This window comes from Microtus pennsylvanicus, chromosome 12 (assembly GCF_037038515.1).
Source record: "Microtus pennsylvanicus isolate mMicPen1 chromosome 12, mMicPen1.hap1, whole genome shotgun sequence".
Taxonomy (NCBI): Eukaryota; Metazoa; Chordata; class Mammalia; order Rodentia; family Cricetidae; genus Microtus; species Microtus pennsylvanicus.
In genome coordinates, this window is record NC_134590.1 from 8109912 (window position 1) to 8133487 (window position 23576).

The following is a 23576-nucleotide window of genomic DNA, read 5'->3' on the forward strand; positions in this document are numbered from 1 at the left end:
CCCACTTAGGATTACGTTGGAGATGCTTCTGTCCGAGAACCTTGTTGCTTTTGTCGTTTAGGAGTTCTTTGGTTGGATCATCATGTGTTCATTGTTATCTTTAAAGAAGCCAGGTGTGACGTGATGGCTCGTAAGATGTGGCAGCTGTCAGGTCCCATCACGTTCTGCAGTCACCAGGGCCGGGAGGTAGCAGAGCATTGAAAGTAGCTCAGAGTTTAGCTGCTTTCTCTCAGACTCCTTCTCCCTCTGGCAGAGAGCAATAGTGAGGCCTGGGAAGCAGGAGGCATCCCAGTATTGAGGAGAACATTTATGATCAGAGACCATGAAGTACAGAATGCAGGAACTCAGGTTAGAATCACTACTCAGACTAGAAAGTCAAACTGTGGGGACCATGTAGCTTCAACTTTTCCCTAAATAGTTAGTGGGTGAAGTCTTTGGATATTTCAATATAGTAGTTTTTCTCTCTGGATAAACATTTTATCCATAGAGTCAGTGTTTTAAAGATCATTCTTATGAGACTAAAAGTCAGGTTTAAAAAAAAAAAAAAGCAAGCTTTTCCTTTCAAGTGTTCCTGAGAAGAAAGTGTATTTCTCCTGCACACTCCCTCCTCCCATCACAAGGCTCGCTCCCCAAGAACAGCTCCGCTGCCTTGCCACAGCGTGTATCAGTCAGCTCTGCATTATTGTCATGAAATGGCTGGACAATTAGCTTTTACCAAAAAAGGGTTTTATTTGGGCTCATGGTTTGGAAATTCTAAGGTTGGGTGGCCCATAGCCTCGGGCTCTGGCAAGGGCAGCATAGGAGCTCATGACTGAGCTGCAGAGAGCAGAAGAGCAACAGAAGGCAACCTTGGCGCACAGTCCCCTCCAGGGGTACTCATAGTGACCTAAGGCCCCGCCAGCCTTGGGAGGAATGTTTAACTTGAGCAAGCGGTGAGCCCCCGTGGAGGTCATGTGCCTCTGCCGTGAGCCCCCGTGGAGGTCATGTGCCTCTGCCGTGAGTGTGTGTGGTAGTGTGTTGTTGCAGGAACTGTGGTGTGCCTCTGCCGTGAGTTTGTGTGGTAGTGTGTTGTTGCAGGAACTGTGGTGTGCCTCTGCCGTGAGTTTGTATGCTAGTGTGTTGTTGCAGGAACTGTGGTGTGCCTCTGCCGTGAGTTTGTGTGGTAGTGTGTTGTTGCAGGAACTGTGGTGTGCCTCTGCAGTGAGTGTGTGTGGTAGTGTGTTGTTGCAGGAGCCATGGTGTGCCATGTTTGCGCATAGCTCCTCTTCTGCTGCTGGGTATCTGCCCAACACATCAGTTTGGATAATTGTCTGAGATGGGTGGTCAAATGTCTGGCAGGCTGAGGATGCTTAGGACATAATAACCTATGAGTCCTCCATGGGGATCAGGCATCCTCCTCCTCCCTATTTGCTGTCCATGGGATACAAGCTTCCTCCTCCTCACTGGCTGTCACCTAGATGGTGCTCAGCTTTCCCATGCTTTTCAAGTAGGATGTGGACGGGCACTGTCCACTGGGTGTGTTTGGAAATCTGCTCTTTGGGATCTCTGATTGTCTTATTCTATCATTTAGGATCTGATTGAGAAAGTTGTCATCCTCCGAAAAGCTGTGCAGCTCACCCACGCCATGGACACGAATACTGTAGGGGCTCTTCTGGCTGAGAAGATGAGTCAGTATGCCAGTTTGTTGGCGGCCCAGGGTAGCATTGCCACAGCCTTGGCGTTTCTGCCTGATAACACCAACCAGGTAATTAAATTCATCTTGGTTTGGTTTAGTTTTTCAAGATAGGGCTATCATGCAACTCACTTTAAACCAGGCTGGCCTCAAATTCAGAGATTCCCTTCCTCTGGAATTGTGCCACCACACCTGGCTCATATACATAGTCACTATATATAGTTAATATATGTAAATCTGTTTATTCGTGAATCTTTGTGAGGTCCAGATTTGAACTTAATGCCTTTTCCTGTTAATTATTTTAAGAATGTCTCTTAATCAATCAGTTGGACCTTTTCCATCACTAGCTGCAGCAGTTGCTTCTCTTTGGAGAGCTTTTTTCCAGATGTGTTTTGTAAGATAGCCCTGTGATTTGGGAGCACTGTTATTGTGCCATAAAACGACCAAAGAGCAACGATGGTATGGCATTGAACTGGTGTCCTAACCAAGGGGTACCCATAGTGCCACACCCGCCTCAGTGTCTTAGGAGTAGAATGTAGACTCTGGTAGAGTACTTAACATAAATGATCAGATTGCTTTTAAGAAGTCAGAGCATGCTGTCATACAGCTGGATGGATTAACAGTTTCATTTTCTTCCATTGCTTCTACAGCCAAATATCGTGCAGCTGCGTGACAGACTCTGCAGAGCCCAAGGGAAGCCTGCACCAGGACAGGAATCATCTAAAAGTCCTTATGAGAGGCAGCCACTGTCCAAAGGCAGACCTGGACCAAGTGCTGGCCACCCACAGATGCCCAGAGTTCAGACCCAGCAATATTATCCCCATGTGAGTGATAAGGTTCAGATGATGTGGGAACTTGTGTGCGTCTGTCCTAATAGATGGTTTGAACTGCTCGCTAAAAGACATAGTGAAGCCAGGCAGGGCATCTTGTGTCACAGTTACACTTTCTGTGCACCTGAGGCGGCTGTTTATGCCTGCTTCTCAGAGTCACCTCCTTCATGCAGTTGTCATGTGTTTGGTTGAAATTAGTTTTAATCCAGTCCTTCTTCCCACGTGCCCATCTGCTCTCTAAATGTCTGCTGGACTTAAAGCCTGTAGGTAAAGTGGTGAGGCTGGATAACTCTTCCAAGGACTCGGTTAACTTTAGGCAGTCTTTTTTGACAGTTCTTTTTTCCGTCACCAGTTTAATTTTGCTGTGTGCTCTGTATCCACACAGTCAAGTGCGGCAGACAAACATACACCACAGAGAACCAAGGGCTGGCTCTGCTGTGCATACAATTACTAATTTTGGCTAGTCTTATGTTTGTGGCACAAAATGTGATTATATTGTTTTTCAAATTTTCATATAAACTATATTTACAGACCAACAGATAATGTTTTTTGTTTTGTTTTGCTTTTTCCTTTCTTTGACAGGGTCTCACTATTTAGCCCTGGCCAGCCTGGAACTTACTATGTATATCAGACTGGTCTTGAACTAACAAAGATTTGGCTGCTTCTGCCTCCAGAGTGCTAGGGTTAAAAGTGTGTGCCACAATACCCTGCCCTACCTTCATATTATTAAATGGAAGATTATATATAATGGTCTTGATTGATAGCAAAGTTGACATTTCAGATAGAACAAGTTGGTGGTGGGGTCAATCATTTTTAATTATAGGAAAAGTAAGTCTAATTTATTTTTTGGACTTTGAATCAGTCCTTAATCAGAATTGATTAAGAGTAGAACTTAATCAGATTATATTTGAATATAGCTTTACTATCTAGAACTCTACGTTTCTTTCTTTTTTTCTTATTCATTTGACAAATTATTGCAACTCTTCTGTGAGTGCCTGGCATATTCTTGCTGTAGGGATTATCCAGATAAACAAAATACACAGTTTCTCTGCTTTCCTGGACATTGTGCTTATAAAACCTGGGATGTAAATGGGGGGTGAGATGTTGGCCAAGGAAGTGGAGAGGTAGGATTTCAAATGACCTAGCAGACGTCAAGGCACAGAAATGTCATTTCTCAGCACTGCATGGCTGCTTGAAGCTAAACTAGGATTAGAATTTTCAGTCTTGTATTTGGATTTGCAGTTTCTTCTCTTTTTTCTTTTTTCAAGACAGGGTTACTCTGTAGCTTTGGAGCCTGTCCTGGAACTAGCTCTTGTAGACCAGGCTACACACAGAGATCCGCCTGCCTCTGCCTCCGGAGTGCTGGGATTAAAGGCGTGCACCACCACCGTCCAACTGACTAAATTTCTTAAGATACTAAATAAAGCAAGACTTACTCTACACTGGGAGAAAAGAACAGTTATTCTTTTGTCTTTAGGTTTTTCTTTCTGGGAAATGGTAAAAGCATTTAAAGACTGTTGAACTTTCTTGGGTATGCAGATACACCACTTTAATCTTTTCACTCACTTGGGAGGCAGATGCGGGTGGATTTCTGAGTTGGAGGCCAGCCTGGTTCCATAGCAAATCCCAGGCCAGCCAGGGCTACGCATCGTGATTCAGTCTCAAAAATAAAACAACCCCCAACAAAATCACAAAATAATCTGCTTTACTTTTACTAATATTATCTTTTAAGAAAAACAAGTATATTCAATCACAAAAAGCAGGGATTTTCTTGCTGAGTTGGGAGGACAGTGGTGTAGAGTTTTAAAGTAGTTTTGTAAGTGGGAAAAGGGAAAGAACGGAAGGAAAGGGAGCTGGATCAGTAGTGGGTACATTTTAACTCCTTTTAGCCAGTACAGCTTCACTTTGCTTTATTTTATATGTGTGTGTGTACTGGAGTTCTGTAAAGATTTGCATACCAGAAAGGATTTTCTGATTTACGAGGATTTTAGGAACCTTTTAGACAGGACTTGAGCGTAACAGTGTGGTACAATAGAGGATACACTATTATTATAGAGAAACTGAAGCCCAGTTTACTCCTAGCTCCATCACCCGTGAGCTGTATGGACCTTAACAATCACCTTTAAATAAAGGCTGGGCTTAGATGAGTAATCTTTAATAGCCAGCTTGGGTATGCTTTGATTATATGATTTTGAATCTAATTTCTTGTGAAGTGGCCAGGTACAGCATGCTGCAGATCACTAGGATCTGGAAATGGTTTTACTCGTTAGCCCACAACACCGTCTTTTTCTATCTAAAGGATCGTTCTTCCCTACTTATTCTATTATTTATTTTTATGTGTTGTGGGTATTTTGCCTGCATGTATGTGCTAGATCTCCTGGGACTGGAGTTACAGACAGTTGTGATCTGTCCTGTGGGTGTTGGGAATCGAGCTTAGTCCTCTGGAAGAGCAGCCAGAGAATCTTAACAGCTGAGCTGCCTCTCCAGCCCCTCCTCATATACTCTGGAATGGGCTTGTTCTTGCGCTTTGGTTGAAGCCTTCATACAGAGCCCTTGCTGCCTCTCACCTGCTGTTCTGTTGGTTTCCTGTGCAGCTGGCTGGCCCTGGACACAGTTGCTGGACCATGTGAACTCTTCCACTTTTGCTTCTTGCCGCTTTTGCTTCTTGCTTTGTGTCTTGCTTTTAAGACCTTTTGAGTTGTTTGTTTCTTCTTTTAATGTTTTTACTTTTTATTTTCTGTGATTGGTATTTCTTTGTTCAATTCAGGTTAGAGTTGCCCCTACTGTCACTACCTGGAGTAACAAAACTCCTACTGCCCTTCCCAGGCATCCACCTGCAGCCTCTCCCTCTGACACACAGGTATATCCTTCATTATTCCTCCTTGAGCATGATCTGCTCACTTAAATATATAACAATATATATAGCGATTACCTAATTATATATATATGATTATATATTCTCTGCCCAGCTTCTTCCTTCCTCTCTGGTCCTTACTCTGCATCCGTCTGCTGCTCGTTGCATTTTATTGCATTTGGGATGCAAGTGGCAATTTTTAGGAAAATTAATTTGTTTTCTCATTCTTTCTCTTCTTTTGCAGTTCTAAATTTACTTGAGCTAGAAATATCTCAACGAAGGTTCAAATAATGGTTTAAATTGGATTTTACTGGGGGCTGGAGAGATGGCTCAGTGGTTAAGAGCACTGACTGCTCTTCCAGAGGACCAGGGTTCAATTCCCAGCACTCACATGGCAGCTCACAACTGTTTGAAGATCCAGTTGCAGGGGATCTGACACCTTCACACCAGTGCACAAAAATACTTTATTTAAAAAAATTGGATTTTACTGAAGATGTTTCTCTCGTTCTTTTTTGTAAACATTGCAGAAATCGAAAACTGAAAATCCCCTTTATAATACTTACAGAGTTTGGAGAAGTAAGCGGGAATTGGTGGAGATGGAAATTCTGGTGCTCTACCTCAGTGTTAGCACAGTGTTACCGACCCTGTTATGGGCTGTTAGCCTTTGCCATTCACTGCAGTTTCTTTGGACCTTTAAATCACTCAGAATGTGTCACCTAGAAAATGGGGTGTCCTCAGGAAAGTAGTATATACAAAATACAATTTAACATATTAAAATTGATAAAAAAATAAAGACAAATTTCATTTCAGAGATTACAAGGCCCTTTGGTGATGTTCTTGGTCCCAAATCTAATCTTCCTTTTCACTCTATTCTTATTTCCTAGGGAGAAAACCCTCCACCTCCAGGTTTCATAATGCATGGCAATGTTAATCCAAATACTGCTGCTCCGCTGCCTACATCTCCAGGCCATATGCACAGCCAGCTGCCACCTTATCCACAGCCACAGCGTAAGTAATGGACCCTTGGAGTCTTCACAGTGGCCTGCCCTCCCTCAGTTACTTAGCGGCAACAAAGCCATGGTCAGATCAGCTCTCACAGAATAGATAAGGGGGCTAGGATGTAGCTCAGTGCTAGAGTGCCGGCCAGGAGAGAGAGAGAGGTGGGAGGTGGGGGCAGACACAGAGAGACAGAGAGAGTCAGTCCAGAGTCTGTCTTTCACCCCATTCAGAACAGTGCTCCATTCCGTCATGCTAAAGAAGAGAATTGTGTGTCATGTGGGAGCGGAGCTGTAGAAATTATCAGTACATACCCTGTTCTTCAGACAACATGACAGAAACCACAGCTTTGGGAAGTTGGTTCATGCATTTGTTATTTTTTTTCCACTTTATTATTATCATTGGCTTTATTTAGTGTAAATTTTTAAAAAATAAATTTAGGTTCATAGCAAGATTGAGCAGAAAGTCCAGAGTCCCTCCATGTGCTCCTTGCACACCCCCTTGGCACCGCTCCACATGTGTTGTGCAGTAGTGGCCTGATGCTGCTGCTCTGGCATGCCGAATCCCAGTCTGGGAGTATGCTCTTGGTTTGTATGTTCTGTGGACCTGCCAGAGCAACTGCATTTGAGTAAAACAAATTACAACCAGGTGTGGTGGCAGAGTGTCTTTAATCCCAGCACTCAGGTGACAGAGGCAGGCAAATCTCTGAATTTGAGGCCAGCCTGGTCTGCATAGTTCCAGGACAGCCAGGGCTATAGAGAGAGACCTTATCTCAAAAGAAAAACAAATCAACCAACCCAAAAAAACTACCGTTTCATAACTAAGAATAAAGAACCCCAGTAAAAACCTTAAGGATAAAATTATTAAACAACTATTAAAAATTAAGAACAAAAGGCCCAACCAAGAGGTTGTGGAACACGCCTTTAGTCCCAGCACTTGGGAGTCAGAGGCAGGCGGATCTCTGTGAGTTCAAGGCTGACCTGGGCTACAAGAGCTAGTTCCAGGACAGGTTTCAAAGCTACAGAGAAACTCCTCCCTCCCCCCCCCAAAAAAATCAGAACAAAACAAAAAACACAACAACAAAAACAAGAACATAAGGCCTAAATAAAGATCTCAGGAGACAATTGTAAGATTAAACAACTGGAAAACCCAAGATGCTCCACATAAGAACTTATCCTTGCAAGGCCTTCTGAGCTGTGGGGTTCTTCACACAAGTATCCATTTGACTCCTTTCCATGTAGTGCTTAGTGATGCTGTTTTCAGAGGACAGATGCACCAGGTGTGCGCTGCAGAGACCCTCCCTGCCCTGCCTGCCCTGCTCCTGCACAGTGTGGTGGTGTTGGGCTCTCCCAGGATAGCTGAAGGTTGAAGGTTGAAGTCTTGAGCTGCCAACAAGTTCTTGAAACTATAGAGTTTTCAAGAAAAGGACATGCTCTGAGCACAGAAGTCCTGAGTGACTCTGTCTTGTGATTAGTCTTCACAGGGCAGGAAGTCTCAGGAAGGGTTCAGTTTTAACAGCTCTTTGGATCTTAGTCCAAAATGTCTATTACCAGCAGCATTCTAGGGATGGTGTTTTTCCTGTCATTGTTTTTCTTTTTAAAGTGCTAGAGATGGAAGCCAGGGCTTTGCCCACGCTAAGCAAGTAAGTGTTCTGTCACTGAGCCACATCCCCAGTCCCAAGTGTTAGGTTTTGGTCATATTGTTTAAACAGTAATGACTAAAATCATTCCGACTTCTGTCAGAACAAATGTGTAACTAATTAAAATCTCTGTTTCTTCTCCTGATGTAGCTTACCAGCCAGCCCAGCAGTATTCCTTCGGAACAGGGGGGTCAGCAGCTTACCGACCTCAGCAGCCTGTTGCTCCTCCTGCTTCTAATGCTTACCCTAACACCCCATACATATCCCCTGCCGCTCCTTATTCCGGGCAGCCTCAGATGTACACAGCGCAACAAACCTCCTCACCTACCTCCAACTCTGCTGCTTCTTTCCCCCCTCCCCCTTCCTCTGGAGCATCCTTCCAGCATGGCGGACCAGGAGCTCCACCATCATCTTCAGCTTATGCACTGCCTCCTGGAACAACAGGTACACCGCCTGCTGCCAGTGAGCTGCCTGCATCCCAAAGAACAGGTCTGCGCTTGGAAGGGGTTTGCTTGGGCCTCGGGTTTCAGAGCATGTGGGTGGGTGGGTGGAGGGCATCATTTCCAAGGGTCTGTGAACTGAGTAATGCGAGGTGTTGCTTGAGTGTTTATAACAAGTTCTCAAACTCCCTGTGAGCCTCCATAATGAGCGTCAGTTGCTAGATGAGGAAGCCCTTAGCCTAGAGCTCACGATGCTAAGGGCTATAACCTGCTGCCAACTCACTGTGAAAGGAAGGGAATTAGTGGGTGAGAGGAACAGTGGTTGAGATTGGACTCAGCTGGTCCTGTTCCATGAAATGCAGAAACACAGGACGGGCATCTGGGATTAAACATGGGCCTCCAATGCTAGCGGAGTGATCTACCACTACGCTATAGCTCGGGCCCTTATGGTTTACTTGAGCTGAAGTGAGCTCAGTTATCTTAAAATGTCCTTGATTTTAAAATGATTTGTGGGCTTCAGGCTGGCCCAGTGGGTAAAGTGGTTCACTTTTTGCAAGCCTGACAGTTTGGTCCCAGCAGGGCCCCATGGTAGAAGGGCAGAAGTGACCCCCAGAGGTTGTCCTCTGCCCTCCACACACACAAAAAAAGAAAACTCAAAGTAAGGCCTCTGTGCACATCGGCATTTGAGAGTAGTTCTCTTTCCAGGTTATAATGGGCATTCATACCAGTGGGGCAAAGCTTGAACTTGGTTAGTCCCTATTCCTAAAGCTGTGCTGGCAGAGTCTGTTCTGTGTTTTGCTGGTTTTAATGCTAAGAGTAACTCACATTGGTAGAAGTTTATCATAAGTCTGTGGTAGAAGCATTCTTTTCAAGTAAACACAATAAATGTGGATATAAAATATTTTTAAATTTTCCTGCTTCTAAAGTCTTATGCATGGTAGAGCCCAGAATTATCAATATACCTCTTTTCCCCTTCTCTAATATGTAATATTAGCGTGCAGAGAAGGAAAATGACTGTAAGGACTGTAGACACCTCAGTTGTCTTCCCTTTATCCGTGGATGCTCGCTCAGTGGGCGCCCAACACCACCTCCCCCCATATGCACACAGTTGAGAATAGTGAGAGGTTAGCCGTGACCGAGACACTACAGGCGCTCTGCTGGCTGGAAGGGCAGCGGGATGCCTCGGATGCCAGACAGAGGGACAGCTTGCCCTCTTCAGTCTTGAAGTGAGGCGAGAGAGCTGAACAGCATCAGATTGTGTCAGGCTGCTCAGTGATCTTCATCCTAGAGCCTTTGTTGTTTAGTTTACAACGATCACTTCCAAACCCTTATTATCTTTCTTAACTACAAACAGGGACCTGGCCGCACATATTTCAGTGATGTGCTGCAGACACGGCAGTTTGAGCGTTTACAAATGAGCCCCAGCTCAGAGTAGAGTTCCAGAACCACCCTGGAAACCCGGATCAGCCACCATTCAGAGCAGTGAATATGATCCTTACTAAAGGGTAGAGTGGGTTCACGTGAATCCTCTTAAAGAGCAGTGCGGGAAATAGAAGAGGACTCACATGCGTTAAATGTCTTGGACAGCATCTAGCATTTGCTATATGTTTTGTATTTAGGTCCTCACAACCCCAAGAAACAGAAATTAAAATTGTAGCTGAAGAGACAGGAGCTTTTTAGGAGTTGTGAGCAGTCTCGGGAGTGTGCACACTGGTCTCCGTTAGCGGGGGTCTGTGTCGTCACAGCCTACGCTGGAGGTCTCTTGGTGATAGATGCATCCCAGTGGATTTATAGAAATTCCCCAAACCACTGCTGGGGCATCTGTCACTTTATAACAGGAGATGAATATTTGCACAGCATTGTTCTCCTCGGGCAAAAGTGCATTTTGCCATGAGGTAGTGGATGCTGTACAATTGCTCTAACCTGGCTGAGACAGAATGACTAATGGGGAAAACAGCCAAACTAACGCTCCCTGATACTCAGCATGCACATATATGCCCGCTGCCTGTTAGCCTGCATGTAACCTTCCTTTACATCTCGGGTGCAGTCGCCTCACCATGTCCATTTTGGATTCCCTACAGTTTTTGTTGAAGTTATATTATTATGAGTAGACATCTTGTCATATTGTAGTGTGTCTTGAACCGTGGGTTTGTTGGGGATTTAGAGATTCCAGTTGGCCAGTGGGTAATTCCTTTTGGATCCTGCAGACTTCTGAGCTTTCTGTTAATATATGAGTGTGTGTGCCAGAGGCTCAGAGGAATGGGTGCTGCTGCTAGGGAAGAGGGGGGAAGGAGGTGGAAGGGGCAGGACTGGACAGGGCTGAGCACTAATGAAGGAAAAGGCGAATAAAGTACTCCCACACTGACTCAGAATGGAGTATAAGTATAATAAAGGGGTTCTTTATTAGAAGGGACTCACAGATCACAGTCCTCTGCACAAACGTGGACAGGAACCAAATCCAGCATCCAGGCTAGAGAGGTGAGAGAGCAGGCCCGTGCACCTATTTGGTATCCAAGGCCACGCCCAACCTGGTCCAGCCTCTCAAAGGCCATTGGCTGAAGGAGGATCCCTAAAAGACTAGGGCCATGATAAAAAGCGTTGGCTGTGCAAGCCTTGCAGCCTAGGTTCTCCAGAACCCTTGTGAAGCTGAGCGTGATGGGCCGGCTGCCTGGAGTGAGACTCAGTGACAAAGACAAGAGAGACCCTGCTTCAGCACTCCCGCAGGTCTCCTGACTGCCACATGTGAGCTGTGGTATACCCACATGCACGCATGCACATGCATGCACGCACACTGAATACCACATTTTTACAAAAGAATATAGATAAGCCAAAATTATGTATTAAATTGAGAAAATGACTCGGTTTATTGAAACTAAACATGTTTAAACATTGCATGATTTGATGGTAAGCAGAGTTGGTGAGCGTATAATGGGAGAAGGCTTGATGATTGTACAAGTTTTCCCTATTCGGCAAACCATGTGTTTTGGTTCCTCATTCAAGCTACCAACTGGCTGCTCTCTTGGAAGTCTTGACTCTGATTTGGTTCAGATTCACTGCTAACTTTGAATTTGACTTCATTTTGACCTTAGTATCATCACTAAGGGATCATGTGAAAGTCCTGTGCAGACTTCTCTCTGCTGCTACTTGGTGAAAGCCGAGTGTCCCATGCTTCAGTCCCCAGGCTTTTTCTTGGGAGAGTCTTTGTTCCCTGTCCCTTCCTGTCAACAGGGTGAGGAGAGGGCATATTGCAGGCACTCTCCCTGAAGAAGCTTAAAGCCAACCTGTTTCCAGTACTTGCAGGTGTCATCTGTGATGTCGCCAGCACAGATGCTGAGGTCTGGAGGTGGAGCCCAGCTAGTCTCCTTACAGAGCACACAGCGACCCTCCAGACATTGGCTAGCTGTAGTGTGAGTGTATTATGTCTTCTGTGGGCAGTGAGGCTGTATGGAATAAAGTCATCACGTAAACACAGGCAGCATGGATCACTCTTTTCTTCAGTTAAACCCTAGATGAAGAGATTGGCTTGCACTTAGAAGCCATATGGTAAGGAGAACATGTCAGGGAATGCTGGAGTCATCTTCCGAGCAGTGGATCTTAGGCTGTGGCACCCTCTCCTACCTCTTGCTTTCTCCAGGATGTGTGTCTTGGGTGGAGCTCAAGCCCAGTTGAGTTCATCTTCTTTTGTCTCTTCCCTTGTCAAGTGAAGCTGGTGGGTTCTGAAAGACTGTGTGCTGACAAACGTAGCCACTTTCATGCTTCTGATCTGTGGCAGGCTGGCCACAGAGTGTGGTCAGCCTGTTTGCTTCTCTCCACTGCTGGAGGCTTGACAACAGTGCTGGCGTCACCTAGGGACTCACTGGAAAGATGACATTAGGCCCTGTCTGAACATTACACTCTGTGGTTAAACAAGGTTCTCAGGCAGCTTAGGGTCACAGCTCTCAATGCTGCCAGCATGGAAACACTTGGTGCCATGTGGTATGAGCAAGTGTCATCTGGGGTGCTGTGCTCATAGGACATCCTGAGCTTCGTTTATCAAACAGAGAAGCTGTCAAGACAAAGACTAGGGAACACTGGTCTCTAAGTAAAGGGTAAACCTCTTTTAGAAGAGATAGCATAGTCAGTGGAGAAAATGCTGTTTAAGAGTTCATTGTATTTGATACAACTTTAGGGAATTTACCCAAAGAAACTGATAACTTTCTTAACTGAACAGAAGACATTTCACATAACTTGATTTAAAAGTGAGTCTTAGGGCAAATGTGGTAGTGCCTGTGTGTGATCCCAGCACTTGCAAGGCTAAGGCAGGAGGATTATGAGTTTGAAGCTAGCCTAGACTACATAATGAGCAACCTGGGCTACATTGTGAGCAGTCTAGGTTCTCTAGATAGAGACCTTGTAGTAAGTAAATTTTAAAAATTGTAAAGCAAGTTTTGTTCTTTTGAGGTTCATTTGCTTTTTCTGGGTGCTGTTAAGCAGGGAAGGAAAAGTATAATGTGATTGTTTGAGCTTAGAATGTCTTTCATAATACTGTCTAAGTGACTTTTACATTTTATCTACAGAAAATCAATCTTTCCAAGACCAGGCATCTGTATTGGAAGGTGAATTGGTTGTAAAACATACATTTGAAATACTTTAATCATTAAATGCAGCTAATGAATGGACATTAACAATAATGCATGTGAATGTACCCTAAATCTGATTGGTATCATTTTTATTTGGCTTCTTAATTGAATCAAATTTTAGAGTGATTGAATGTGTGTGATAACTCGGAGCTTTAAATCATAGAAGCTGTGTATCTTACATGAGCATAATGACAGGGTTGCTATATCAAGGTAAGGATATGAGGTGATGGGAGAGATTGGAATGATTCCTGTGTGGTGGTATGTTACACATGGCTCAACAGCCTGAGACCAGCTCCTAAAGTGTTCAGAGCCTCTGTCTCAGGTGAATTTGTAGGAAGTGAGTTCTATTTAAAAAGCAAAGCAGCTAAGTCCGTTATGTTTAGAAAGAGAGCTGGCCTTGTTTGGTAACGTTAAGCACGAACCAGTTTCTTTTGTTTGCTAAGCAGTTTTGTTGTGATTTAATATGCGTATCAGCTTAGCAAACAAGGGGGAAATCTGAAGAAAGCACACTGGAAATGGGCAGGCAGCACTTCCCATCGCCATGCGTTCACTCAACACAGCTGTGCTCGAGCAGCCGGCCGCTTCCATAGTGAGTAAAGTGACCGCATCAGAACTGGGCAGTTGTCGGTGTCAGCGTGCTCTGTAAGGTACTGGTAGTAAAACACCGAGCTCTTCCCATGGCCATTTGTACTTTGAGATGCCGGGGTGCTGGGTTTCTAGTTTCTGATGAAACTTTCTGTAGTGTCTATGGTTTCTTAAGACAGGAAATGATGAGAATTACTCCTGTTGTATAGGTGAGCTCTGTTTTTTTGGGTTTTTTTTTGGGGGGGGGTGTTTGTCTTGTGGTCCTGGGCATGGGACCTGGGCCTCCTGTTCTGGGCAAGCATTCTGCCGTTGAGCTACTATCTGGCCTGTGCTCCTGAGTCTTATTTAATAGGACTGTGTTTAGCATCTGTGATGTGCTTGCTGAATTGCATGTCCCTTTATTCTTTGTGTGTTAAGGGTGATAGAACACCTTGCAGAAGTACACTCGCCGATCTGTGCCTGTTATCTGAAGAGAAGGGTGGACTGGCTTTGGAGGCTGCCTGTCAGTTTAGACACAGGACTTCAGCCTCATCTTGGGGCAGTCCCTTCCCTCTGAGTAGCACTGCTCTCAGATATGATGTCTACTAAGGCAAGCCCTGTGTGACCCTGCGGATTGCTCGAGCCTGTAGGGCTCACAGACTGTATCCCTCACAGTTGAGGGGAATGTGGAAGTGTGAGATGAGCCACTTTCTTCCTTTCAGGGTTCTGGAGGAAAATGACTTCTGTTGTCTGTTCCAGGTCCTCAGAATGGTTGGAATGACCCTCCAGCTTTGAACAGAGGACCTAAGAAGAAGAAGGTAATGGAAAATCCCTCTACCCAGTGGATGTCTTTGCTGTTAGTCACCTGTAGCCATGTAGAGCACAGCACGCTTAACTGATCCTTCTCAAGGCAAAGCTTGCTGATTAATGTGTGTACAACTCATTGCACCAGGATTTCCTCTAATCTGGTGACAGGAAGGCAGTGACAGACTGCTGCTAAAGCTTTACCCTGTGCTGAGGGTAGCCTATACCTCCATCCCAGGCTCGGAGACCTGGGTGGCTGAAGCAGGGAATGACTTAGGAGCTGGGACTTAGCTTGGGCTGAGCTTACATCCCTTCTCTCACCGGGTGCTTGGCAGCCAAGACACTTCCTGCATGTTCCATGTCCACACTCCCTCTCTGCACAGTGCACCTAGCTAGCTACCTAGGGCCTCCATTTTCAACTCCTACGCTGAACAGTGGAATACTTTCTCCTCTCCTTAAAGACCACCAAACATACTTTGCTATGTTCAAACGCAAGGGTAGAAAGGCTGATCTGGCCTGAGCTAGGTTTGGACACGTGCAATAAAGCACAACTGTGTCCGCAAGCCAACTCTTAGGAAGAATTTCCTGCTCACCATCTGTGTCTACACACGGTTTAGCCTGCATGTGATTAAAACCAGAGGTATTGTGAGGTGGACCTAAGCAGTGGATAAATAGTTTTACAAATTATTTCATCAGTTAAAATAGAGAACAAAAACTATACTTCTTAGTAGCCAGCCCCTCCTGCCTTTAGACACCTTAACAAGAAACCTCAAACAACAACAGCAACACACCTAGGACCACTGAGCAACCTCATTCATGTGCTCAGTCTTGATAGTGGATTTCTAATCCGAACCTTTCTCCTTTTTTTTTTTTTGCTTTGAATAAAGTCTCTTTACCACTTTTGCAAAACTATGCAGACCCTTATTTCAGTCCTCTGAAGAAGAGACCACGAACCAGTAAACACAACCCAGATCCCAACTACAGGTCACAGTCTGAGGCCAGTCTTGTCTGGACCCTGTAGTGAGACCCCATCAGCTGACCTCTCGCACCTGTGACCAACCTCAATAAAACCTTTTTCTGGTGACGGCTATAATGGGAAGCCCCCTTAAAAGGCAGGGTGTCACTCTCCTGCAGGCCTCGAGCAGCAGGAAACAGGATTTCACACTTTGCTCCTAATTGTTTCAGTTCTAGCAGTGATCACGATTATATTTTGTAACCAGTGTAATTTATAATTACATTTTAGGTTTTCTTTTGCAATATGTTTTAACAATTGTGTTTTGTCTCATATTTGGCTGTGTGGTGGTATCAAATCCCTTAGAACTGGAGTTACAGACAGTTGTAAGCTGCCATGTGGATGCTGGGAGTTGAATCTGTGTCCTCTGGAAAAGCAGCCACTGCTCCTAACCCCCGAGCTATCTCCCAGTCCCCTCATAATATTTTTTAAATATTTAATATTTAAATATTTCTTATTTTTTTCCCATGTGCTCACAAATGCTTGTGTGTGTGTGTGTCATGCACACTTGTGAACATGCCACAATGTGTGTTTGTAAGTCAGAAGACAGTTTGCAGAGTTAGTTCTTTTCTTCCACCGTGTAAGTCCCAGAGATTGACTCAGGCCCTTAGACGTGGTGGAAGTTGCCCTTACCCACTGAGCCATTTCGCTGTCCCTGTCACAATATTAAATGAAGAAATGCCTGTACTTAGCATTGTTTATATGTCAATAATTATTACACAGTGTCAATAATTTGAACACAATATGGTATTTTTCTTCTCCTTTCTTTGAAGCTATATATATTGAAATTGAAATTCTTGGTGATTTCTTTCCTCCAAGAATAATACTGAAAGGCTAGAACATAAAATTGGGAGACATTAAGTTAGTAAGGAAACCCCAACAAAAGGTAATAATAACCAGAAACGTAATCTGCTATTTTTAGTGCCAAGTAATAGCTACTTAGTGATCTATGAAATTGAACTGACACCCTTTTGTCATTTAATATGTACACATGCACACATGCAACATATGAGCACACATGTATGACACATTGGTTCCTGTACTGCTACGTGGAATGCCATGGCCTCCGTGACTGTTACTGTGCGTCTGTGTGAGATGACAGGGAGATGACCCCTAGTGTATTCCTCTCCCATGTTAGCCATATAGGTCTACACTGATGTCTGCCTCTGGGATGCTGCATAAGATTCCATTTGAAAAAGGGTTCCACTGCAATGGAAATTTAACCATGAGTACTCCAAGACCTTTAGTTTTATTAGCTAAGTGTTGGCAGAGGTCCAGTCCCAAAGAAACACATGGAGGTCTACATTAATTATAAACTGGTTGGCCCATTAGCTCAGGCTTCTTATTAATTTATTCTTACATCTTAAATTAGCCCGTAATTCTTGTCTGTGTTAGCCACGTGACTTGGTACTTTTATCAGTGAGGCGTTCTCATCTCGCTTCCTTTACGGCTGGGTCACGACTGCAGACTGACTCTTTCCTCTTCCCAGAATTCTCCTGTTCTGGTTGCCTTGCCTGTACTTCCTGCTTGGCTACTGGCCAATCGGCATTTTATTAAAATACAAGTAACAAATCTTTACAGGGTACAAGACCATTGTCCCACAGCAGCTAAGGAAATGTTTTCCTTTTTATTCCTAGTTTTGGTGTTTTAATTTTTCCCCTCATCTTTTAAAAGATGCCTGAGAACTTCATGCCTCCTGTTCCCATTACATCACCAATCATGAACCCTGCTGGTGACCCCCAGTCACAGATGCTGCAGCAGCAACCTTCAGTTCCTGGGCCACTGTCAGGCCAGGCCTCCTTCCCACAGCCGCACCTTGCAGGTGGCCAGCCCTTCCATGGTGTACAGCAACCTCTTGGTCAAACAGGCATGCCCCCATCTTTCTCAAAGCCCAACGTTGAAGGTGCGCCGGGAGCTCCTATTGGGAACACCATCCAGGTAACATAAATCTGGCATAGGAAGATGGCTCGCTTCAGTACGTTTCTATTATATGTAAACTTACACAATTCTAGTTTCAAAATAGCAATCCCATTTTAGGAGGTTGATTGTGCATATGTATATTATTTTTCAATTATTGGTTATATGGAAGCTTTTGATACAAGAATCATACATTTTGGGAGTGCATATTTACTATGTCTCAGTAATTATAGTATTTTAATCTAGGCAGTACACAATTTAAGTTTGGTTGAGTATTTACTGCATCTGGAGTTGCTAAGTAAAAGCTATTTTATAGCTTTTTCTTTTTAAAATGTTAAATAAAAATATTAGGAGTTAACGTTATTTAATGTGTTTGTTTAAAACCTACTAAGCTAAACTGGGTGTGGTGACACACTTTTAATCCTAGCAATCAGGCAGAGGCAGGCAGATCTCAGTTCCGGGACAGCCAGGGCTACACAGAGAAACTCTTTCTTGAGGAAAAAAACCAAACCAAAACTAAAAAAAACCCACAAACAACAACAAAAAAACTACCTCCAGAGGGAGACACTTTCATACTTTAGCTGGCTGTACCTCTAGAGGGAGACACTTTCATACTTTAGCTGGCTGTACCTCTAGAGGGAGACACTTTCATACTTTAGCTGGCTGTACCTCTAGAGGGAGACACTTTCATACTTTAGCTGGCTGTACCTCTAGAGGGAGACACTTTCATACTTTAGCTGGCTGTACCTCTAGAGGGAAACACTTTCATACTTTAGCTGGCTGTACCTTGTGACACTTTCATACTTTAGCTGGCAGAGTCCCAGAAGTTAAAAACATTTAACACCTTTCACAGTGATACTTAGGACAAAGATGTTTTAACCTGCACATAAAAATGTGAAGAGCTTGGGTCAGTATTCAGTATGAGGAAATGGAACAAAGACCTGCCTGAGAGGAAGGCTGTAGGTGGTTGTTGAGAGATCATCCTGACTGAAGAAGTTCTCAGTGCTGCAAGTTGCATCATCTGAGTTGGTTCTTACCCTGTCTTCAAAAACCAGAGTGAAACAGAAAAGGAGTCAAAGGATAGAGGAATGCTAGGATAAACAATAAGGGATTATGTATGTAACTAGTCAGTTACTCAGGCTGTGTGTGTGTGAGAGAGAGAGGGAGAGAGAGAGAGAGATGTAGGAATTGATCCCAGGGCCTCACAGTCATCGAAAAAGCTTCCTACCATTTAGCTAGAGCCCCAGTCCATATAAAATCCAAGCTGCTCAAGGAGCACCAGCACTCATAATGGTATCTTATCCTGGGTAATTTCACACATTAAGTCTATAAGGTGATTGGTCCTCTCTTTCACATAGAATCAGGATTTTGTATATGAAATACTTTATGATCATTTCTGATTGTTTTTAAAACACTAATTCCTACAGCACGTTCAGGCTCTGCCAACAGAAAAAATTACCAAGAAACCTATTCCAGATGAGCACCTCATTCTGAAGACCACGTTTGAAGATCTTATCCAGCGCTGCCTGTCCTCAGCCACAGATCCCGTAAGTATTTTGCCCTGAGTTTATTTAGTGAACATTTGACCTTCATGACAGCCTTATGATTGGTAGAGTCTTCGTTCACAGATGAGAAAGTTAAGGGAAGACCTGCTGAGTAGTTTATTAGACACAGTTTCTATCGTGTGGCACATTTAGTGTGCAGTGCTGCTCTATTGGCTTCATCTCCTCTGCTGAGACGCAGGCTGGGCATCCCTGCCTACACACACCCTGGCACTTGTGCTTGCTGCCCCTTCTGACCACCCAGCTCCTCCAGGCCTCATTTGCTCAGGCCAAATTTAGACCTCTGCTCACACGTCAGAGCCTCAGGACTTTCTCTACTCCCCCAACACTGCCAGTCTCCTGTCCTGTTCATTTTGGACCATCTAGCGTAAAAATACTATGGTTATTATTTTTCCCACTTATTAGAATTTTTGATCTGGGGCTGGAGAGATAGCTCAGAGGTTAAGAGCACTGGCTGCTTTTCCATAGGTCCTGAGTTCAATTCCTAGCAACCACATGGTGGCTCACAACCATTTATAATGAGATCTGGTGCCCTCTTCTGGCATGGAGGAATATTGTATACATAATAAGTAAATAAATCTTTAAAAAAATTTTTTTTTGATCTGTAAGACTTTGTCTCCGGTATAGGACATGGTAGACTTTCATTAAGAATGATGTGATTTTTCTAAGGCTAGTTGGTGTGTTTATTTTTAAAACCTTTCATTTTAGCGTTTGGAAACGTTTCCACTATGCACTTGAGTATGTGGATTGAAACAGGGTGTGACTCTTAATTTACAGATCTGTCTCACCACTTAACTCTTAGTCATCTGTTTTGGAGGGAGGAGGTCTGGGGATCCACATCCCCCAGGGGACGGGGCACATGCTAGGGGAGTGCTCTCTCTATGACATCCCCCGGGAGACAGGGCACATGCTAGGGGAGTGCTCTCTCTATGACATCCCCCGGGGGACGGGGCACATGCTAGGGGAGTGCTCTCTCTATGACATCCCCTGGGGACAGGGCACATGCTAGGGGAGTGCTCTCTCTATGACACCCCCTGGGGACGGGGCACATGCTAGGGGAGTGCTCTCTCTATGACATCCCCCGGGGGACGGGGCACATGCTAGGGGAGTGCTCTCTCTATGACATCCCCTGGGGACAGGGCACATGCTAGGGGAGTGTTCTCTCTATGACACCCCCTGGGGACGGGGCACATGCTAGGGGAGTGCTCTCTCTATGACATCCCCTGGGGACAGGGCACATGCTAGGGGAGTGCTCTCTCTATGACACCCCCTGGGGACGGGGCATATGCTAGGGGAGTGCTCTCTCTATGACATCCCCCGGGGGACGGGGCATATGCTAGGGGAGTGCTCTCTCTATGACATCCCCCGGGGGACAGGGCACATGCTAGGGGAGTGCTCTCTCTATGACATCCCCCGGGGGACAGGGCACATGCTAGGGGAGTGCTCTCTCTATGACATCCCCCGGGGGACAGGGCACATGCTAGGGGAGTGCTGTCTCTATGACATCCCCTGGGGACAGGGCACATGCTAGGGGAGTGCTCTCTCTATGACATCCCCCGGGGGACGGGGCATATGCTAGGGGAGTGCTCTCTCTATGACATCCCCCGGGGGACAGGGCACATGCTAGGGGAGTGTTCTTGCTGTGACACTCACCCCATCTTACTGCCAGAGATGCTTCCTTTGTCTTTTCTGGAAAGAGGCAGGATTAAACAGAGCAAATGTTGGGAAGTGTGTAACTGGGATTCCACAGTTTCCCTGTTTTCCTCTTGCATCGTCTCCAGTCACTGTCCTCTTCCCCATGGCACTGATCCTTTGCTGTCACTGAAGGTCTTTGAACGTGTCACTCCTTGTCAAGCAATTTCACGATCCACGTGAAACTTTCTTACACCCCATTTTGTGCTGTGAAAGAGAGTCATCCCCTCCCTGCCTTCAGTAGAGAACTAATGTCCATTCCACCAACTTGTTTGAGCTTGTGATCATGGTGGCTCCATTGCATTGTTGGCGTTGAAAGATTCAAGTGTAATGCCTGTTCTTCTCTTCTGCAGCAAACCAAGAGGAAGCTAGATGATGCCAGCAAACGCCTGGAGTTTCTGTACGACAAACTTAGGGAACAGACAGTAAGTTATTTCCGGGACAAAGTGAGCCCTCTAGCAAAGACCAGAAACACAAACTGGACTGTGTGGCCCAGGGTAGCTGGCCTGCTGCTCATTTCATGGCCATGTGTCAGAAACCAGAGACAAGGCAGGGACTCTGGTCCATCTCTCAGGAGTCACAGCCTGGCCAGGGAGTGTTCTGTGACGGAAGAGGACCCGCAGCAAGGAGGCCGCTTGAACTCACCTGCTGCTCCTCTGAGAGTTCAATAGAGACAGTGCCGAGAGTGGGGGACAAACAGTGCCTGACGGTGTTGTGTCGTCCTGTCCGTCACACTCGTGAGACCCAGAGCAGAGAGAGCCGATCTAGTAGGAAGAGCCGCGTCTGACTGATCCTAAGGAGAGTCTGCTAAAGTAAGGGGTGTACCGAGTGACACCATGACAGAGAGCTAGACTTGGATTTTAAGAGGTGGCGGGCAAGCCAGTGTGGTGGGTGCAGGAGAGTCAGAAGTACATCCTCAGCTGCATAGTTCAGTGTTAGCAGAACATATCGTTAGACACAGAGAGGAAGAAGACACAGCCAGGTAAACTTGAGAAAGTAGGGAAGGTCACTTGAGCCCAGGACTGTGAAACCAGACTGCATAATGTAGCAAGATATAGTTGCAAAGAAAAAAAGTAAAAAAAAAACAAAAATTTAAATGCCAGAAGAGATTGATGCATGTGTAGTTCATCAGTGACTTTGCAGGAGCCATCTTACCATGGTTCTACTTTAAAATGTAACGTTTACTTGGTCTAACATGTTTGCTTGCTTTATAAATATTCCAGAAATGCTAGCTACTTATACATTCTTAAAGAGTCTGTTTCAGGCTGTGTGTCAGTCTCTGGAGTTAACGCTCTCGGGGTCTCATAGGACAGTCCCCTCATGCATTCCCTTTGTTTCAGCTTTCCCCAGCCATCATCAACGGTCTGCACAGCATTGCCAGGAGCATTGAGACGAGGAACTACTCGGAAGGGTTGAGCGTCCACACGCACATCGTCAGCACCAGCAACTTCAGTGAGACGTCCGCGTTCATGCCCGTCCTCAAGGTTGTCCTCAGTCAGGCCAGTAAGCTGGGCGTCTGAGACAGCAGCCCAGCCCGTTGCCATCACTGCTTCTCCAAAGAAAGCCATGCTAAGACTGGACCAACCCCTCATTAGCATGTTTCCGTGGCAGCCACTCAGGAGCTTTGACGTTATTTCTGCAGGTACACTCACCCTAGAACTGCTTGAGCCCTGGTGCTTTCTTTCTTTTAACTCTCTTGCCCATTATGATTTCCTGTTCTGCAAATAGTGTCTGCCCTGGACTGCACACAGTGGCTTCATGAGGGCTCTGACAAAGAGTGGATTTAAATCTTCAGTGTACTTTTTAGAAAAACTGCATCTGGCTGTGTATAAAATGGACCTAAAACTAAATTTCTCTCATGTCTTCCCTACTTTCTCCATCAATCAGATTAAAGTGTGTAATCCTATCTTACATGTTTGTGGGTTTTTTATTTCTTTACATTTTTATTATATTTTCTTTATGGGTATACCACTGTGTATATGTGGAAGTCAGGGCTGTAGGGACCAGTTCTCTCCTTCCTCCATGTGGCTCCCAGGGATGTTACTCAAGGTGTCAGGGTTGGCCTTTGCCCACTGAGCCATCTCCCAACCCTGTGAGTGGGGCTGTACTTCTGTGATGGAGCACTCGTTGGCATATATAAGATCCGGTTCCATTTCTATCACTATAGAGCAGTGATTCTCAACCTTCCTAATGCTGTGACCTTTTAATACAGTTCCGCATGTTATGCTGACCCCAACCAAAAGATTATTTTGTTGCTACTTTATAACTGTAATTTGGTTCTGTTATGAATCACAATGTAAATATCTGATATGCAGCAACTATGAAAGGGTCATTCACCCACAAACGGGTTTCAGCCCTGAGGTTGAGTGTCGCTGCTATGGGGGGAAATGCACTTTAGCCTGGCCCAAGCATGTAGGTATATATGGAAGTTGCTACATAGGTATTGGCAGATGCCAATGCAGAGTGGACCATTAGCTTTCAGTATAAACAGGAGGTCACTGGGCACTGCATATATGCAGCACACATTATCAGTGCTCTGCTTGGCTTCAAGATTGAATTGTCTCATTTTATAATTAGAGGTTTGCTCCCCTGTATAGGTAGTAAGTTACCTATAATCTTAAAGCTAAATTCAGAAAGAAAACGTTTGTTACAGTCAGGCTCCTTAATAAAAGGCACATATGTTCCAGTCATATCTTCTGTCAGGTGACTTTCATCTACTGTTATGCATAACAATGTGACAAGCAAAAAACCATTGATTCCCATTGTATCTGAAGGAGGACTGAACACTAATAATTTTCATTTATGCCATATTTTCTAAGCAGGTTAGAAAACCAGGAAATGCATAGTGAGACTGCTGTGTGGGTTGATGCGCTGTTTGAGGGAGCTGAGCGTTGGTCCAGTGGGCTCTCACAGCCTGTATGAAGCAGCTTGCAAGAGCTGCTCAGTTCCCTTTGTAGACGCCCCTCTGCCCACAT

The 23576-nt window shown here is 45.0% G+C and overlaps 1 protein-coding gene across 38 annotated transcripts in view; it reads left to right on the forward strand.

The window, feature by feature from the left end:
* The window catches only part of Sec31a (SEC31 homolog A, COPII component), a 58728-nt gene extending 36216 nt beyond the window's left edge, over positions 1 to 22512 (forward strand). For 7 of the 38 annotated variants that reach the window (XM_075943182.1, XM_075943183.1, XM_075943192.1 and 4 more), the window contains 11 exons: positions 1571 to 1744; positions 2323 to 2496; positions 5270 to 5362; positions 6241 to 6364; positions 8142 to 8480; positions 12988 to 13026; positions 14374 to 14432; positions 17105 to 17368; positions 18775 to 18894; positions 20955 to 21026; positions 21942 to 22512. In XM_075943182.1, coding sequence (XP_075799297.1) covers positions 1571 to 1744; positions 2323 to 2496; positions 5270 to 5362; positions 6241 to 6364; positions 8142 to 8480; positions 12988 to 13026; positions 14374 to 14432; positions 17105 to 17368; positions 18775 to 18894; positions 20955 to 21026; positions 21942 to 22121 — 1638 coding nt within the window. In that variant the 3' untranslated portion in view covers positions 22122 to 22512. The remainder of the gene's footprint in view (positions 1 to 1570; positions 1745 to 2322; positions 2497 to 5269; positions 5363 to 6240; positions 6365 to 8141; positions 8481 to 12987; positions 13027 to 14373; positions 14433 to 17104; positions 17369 to 18774; positions 18895 to 20954; positions 21027 to 21941) is intronic. The other 31 variants (XM_075943202.1, XM_075943200.1, XM_075943215.1 and 28 more) reach the window with 8 other exon arrangements.
* The last annotated feature ends 1064 nt before the right edge of the window (positions 22513 to 23576 follow it).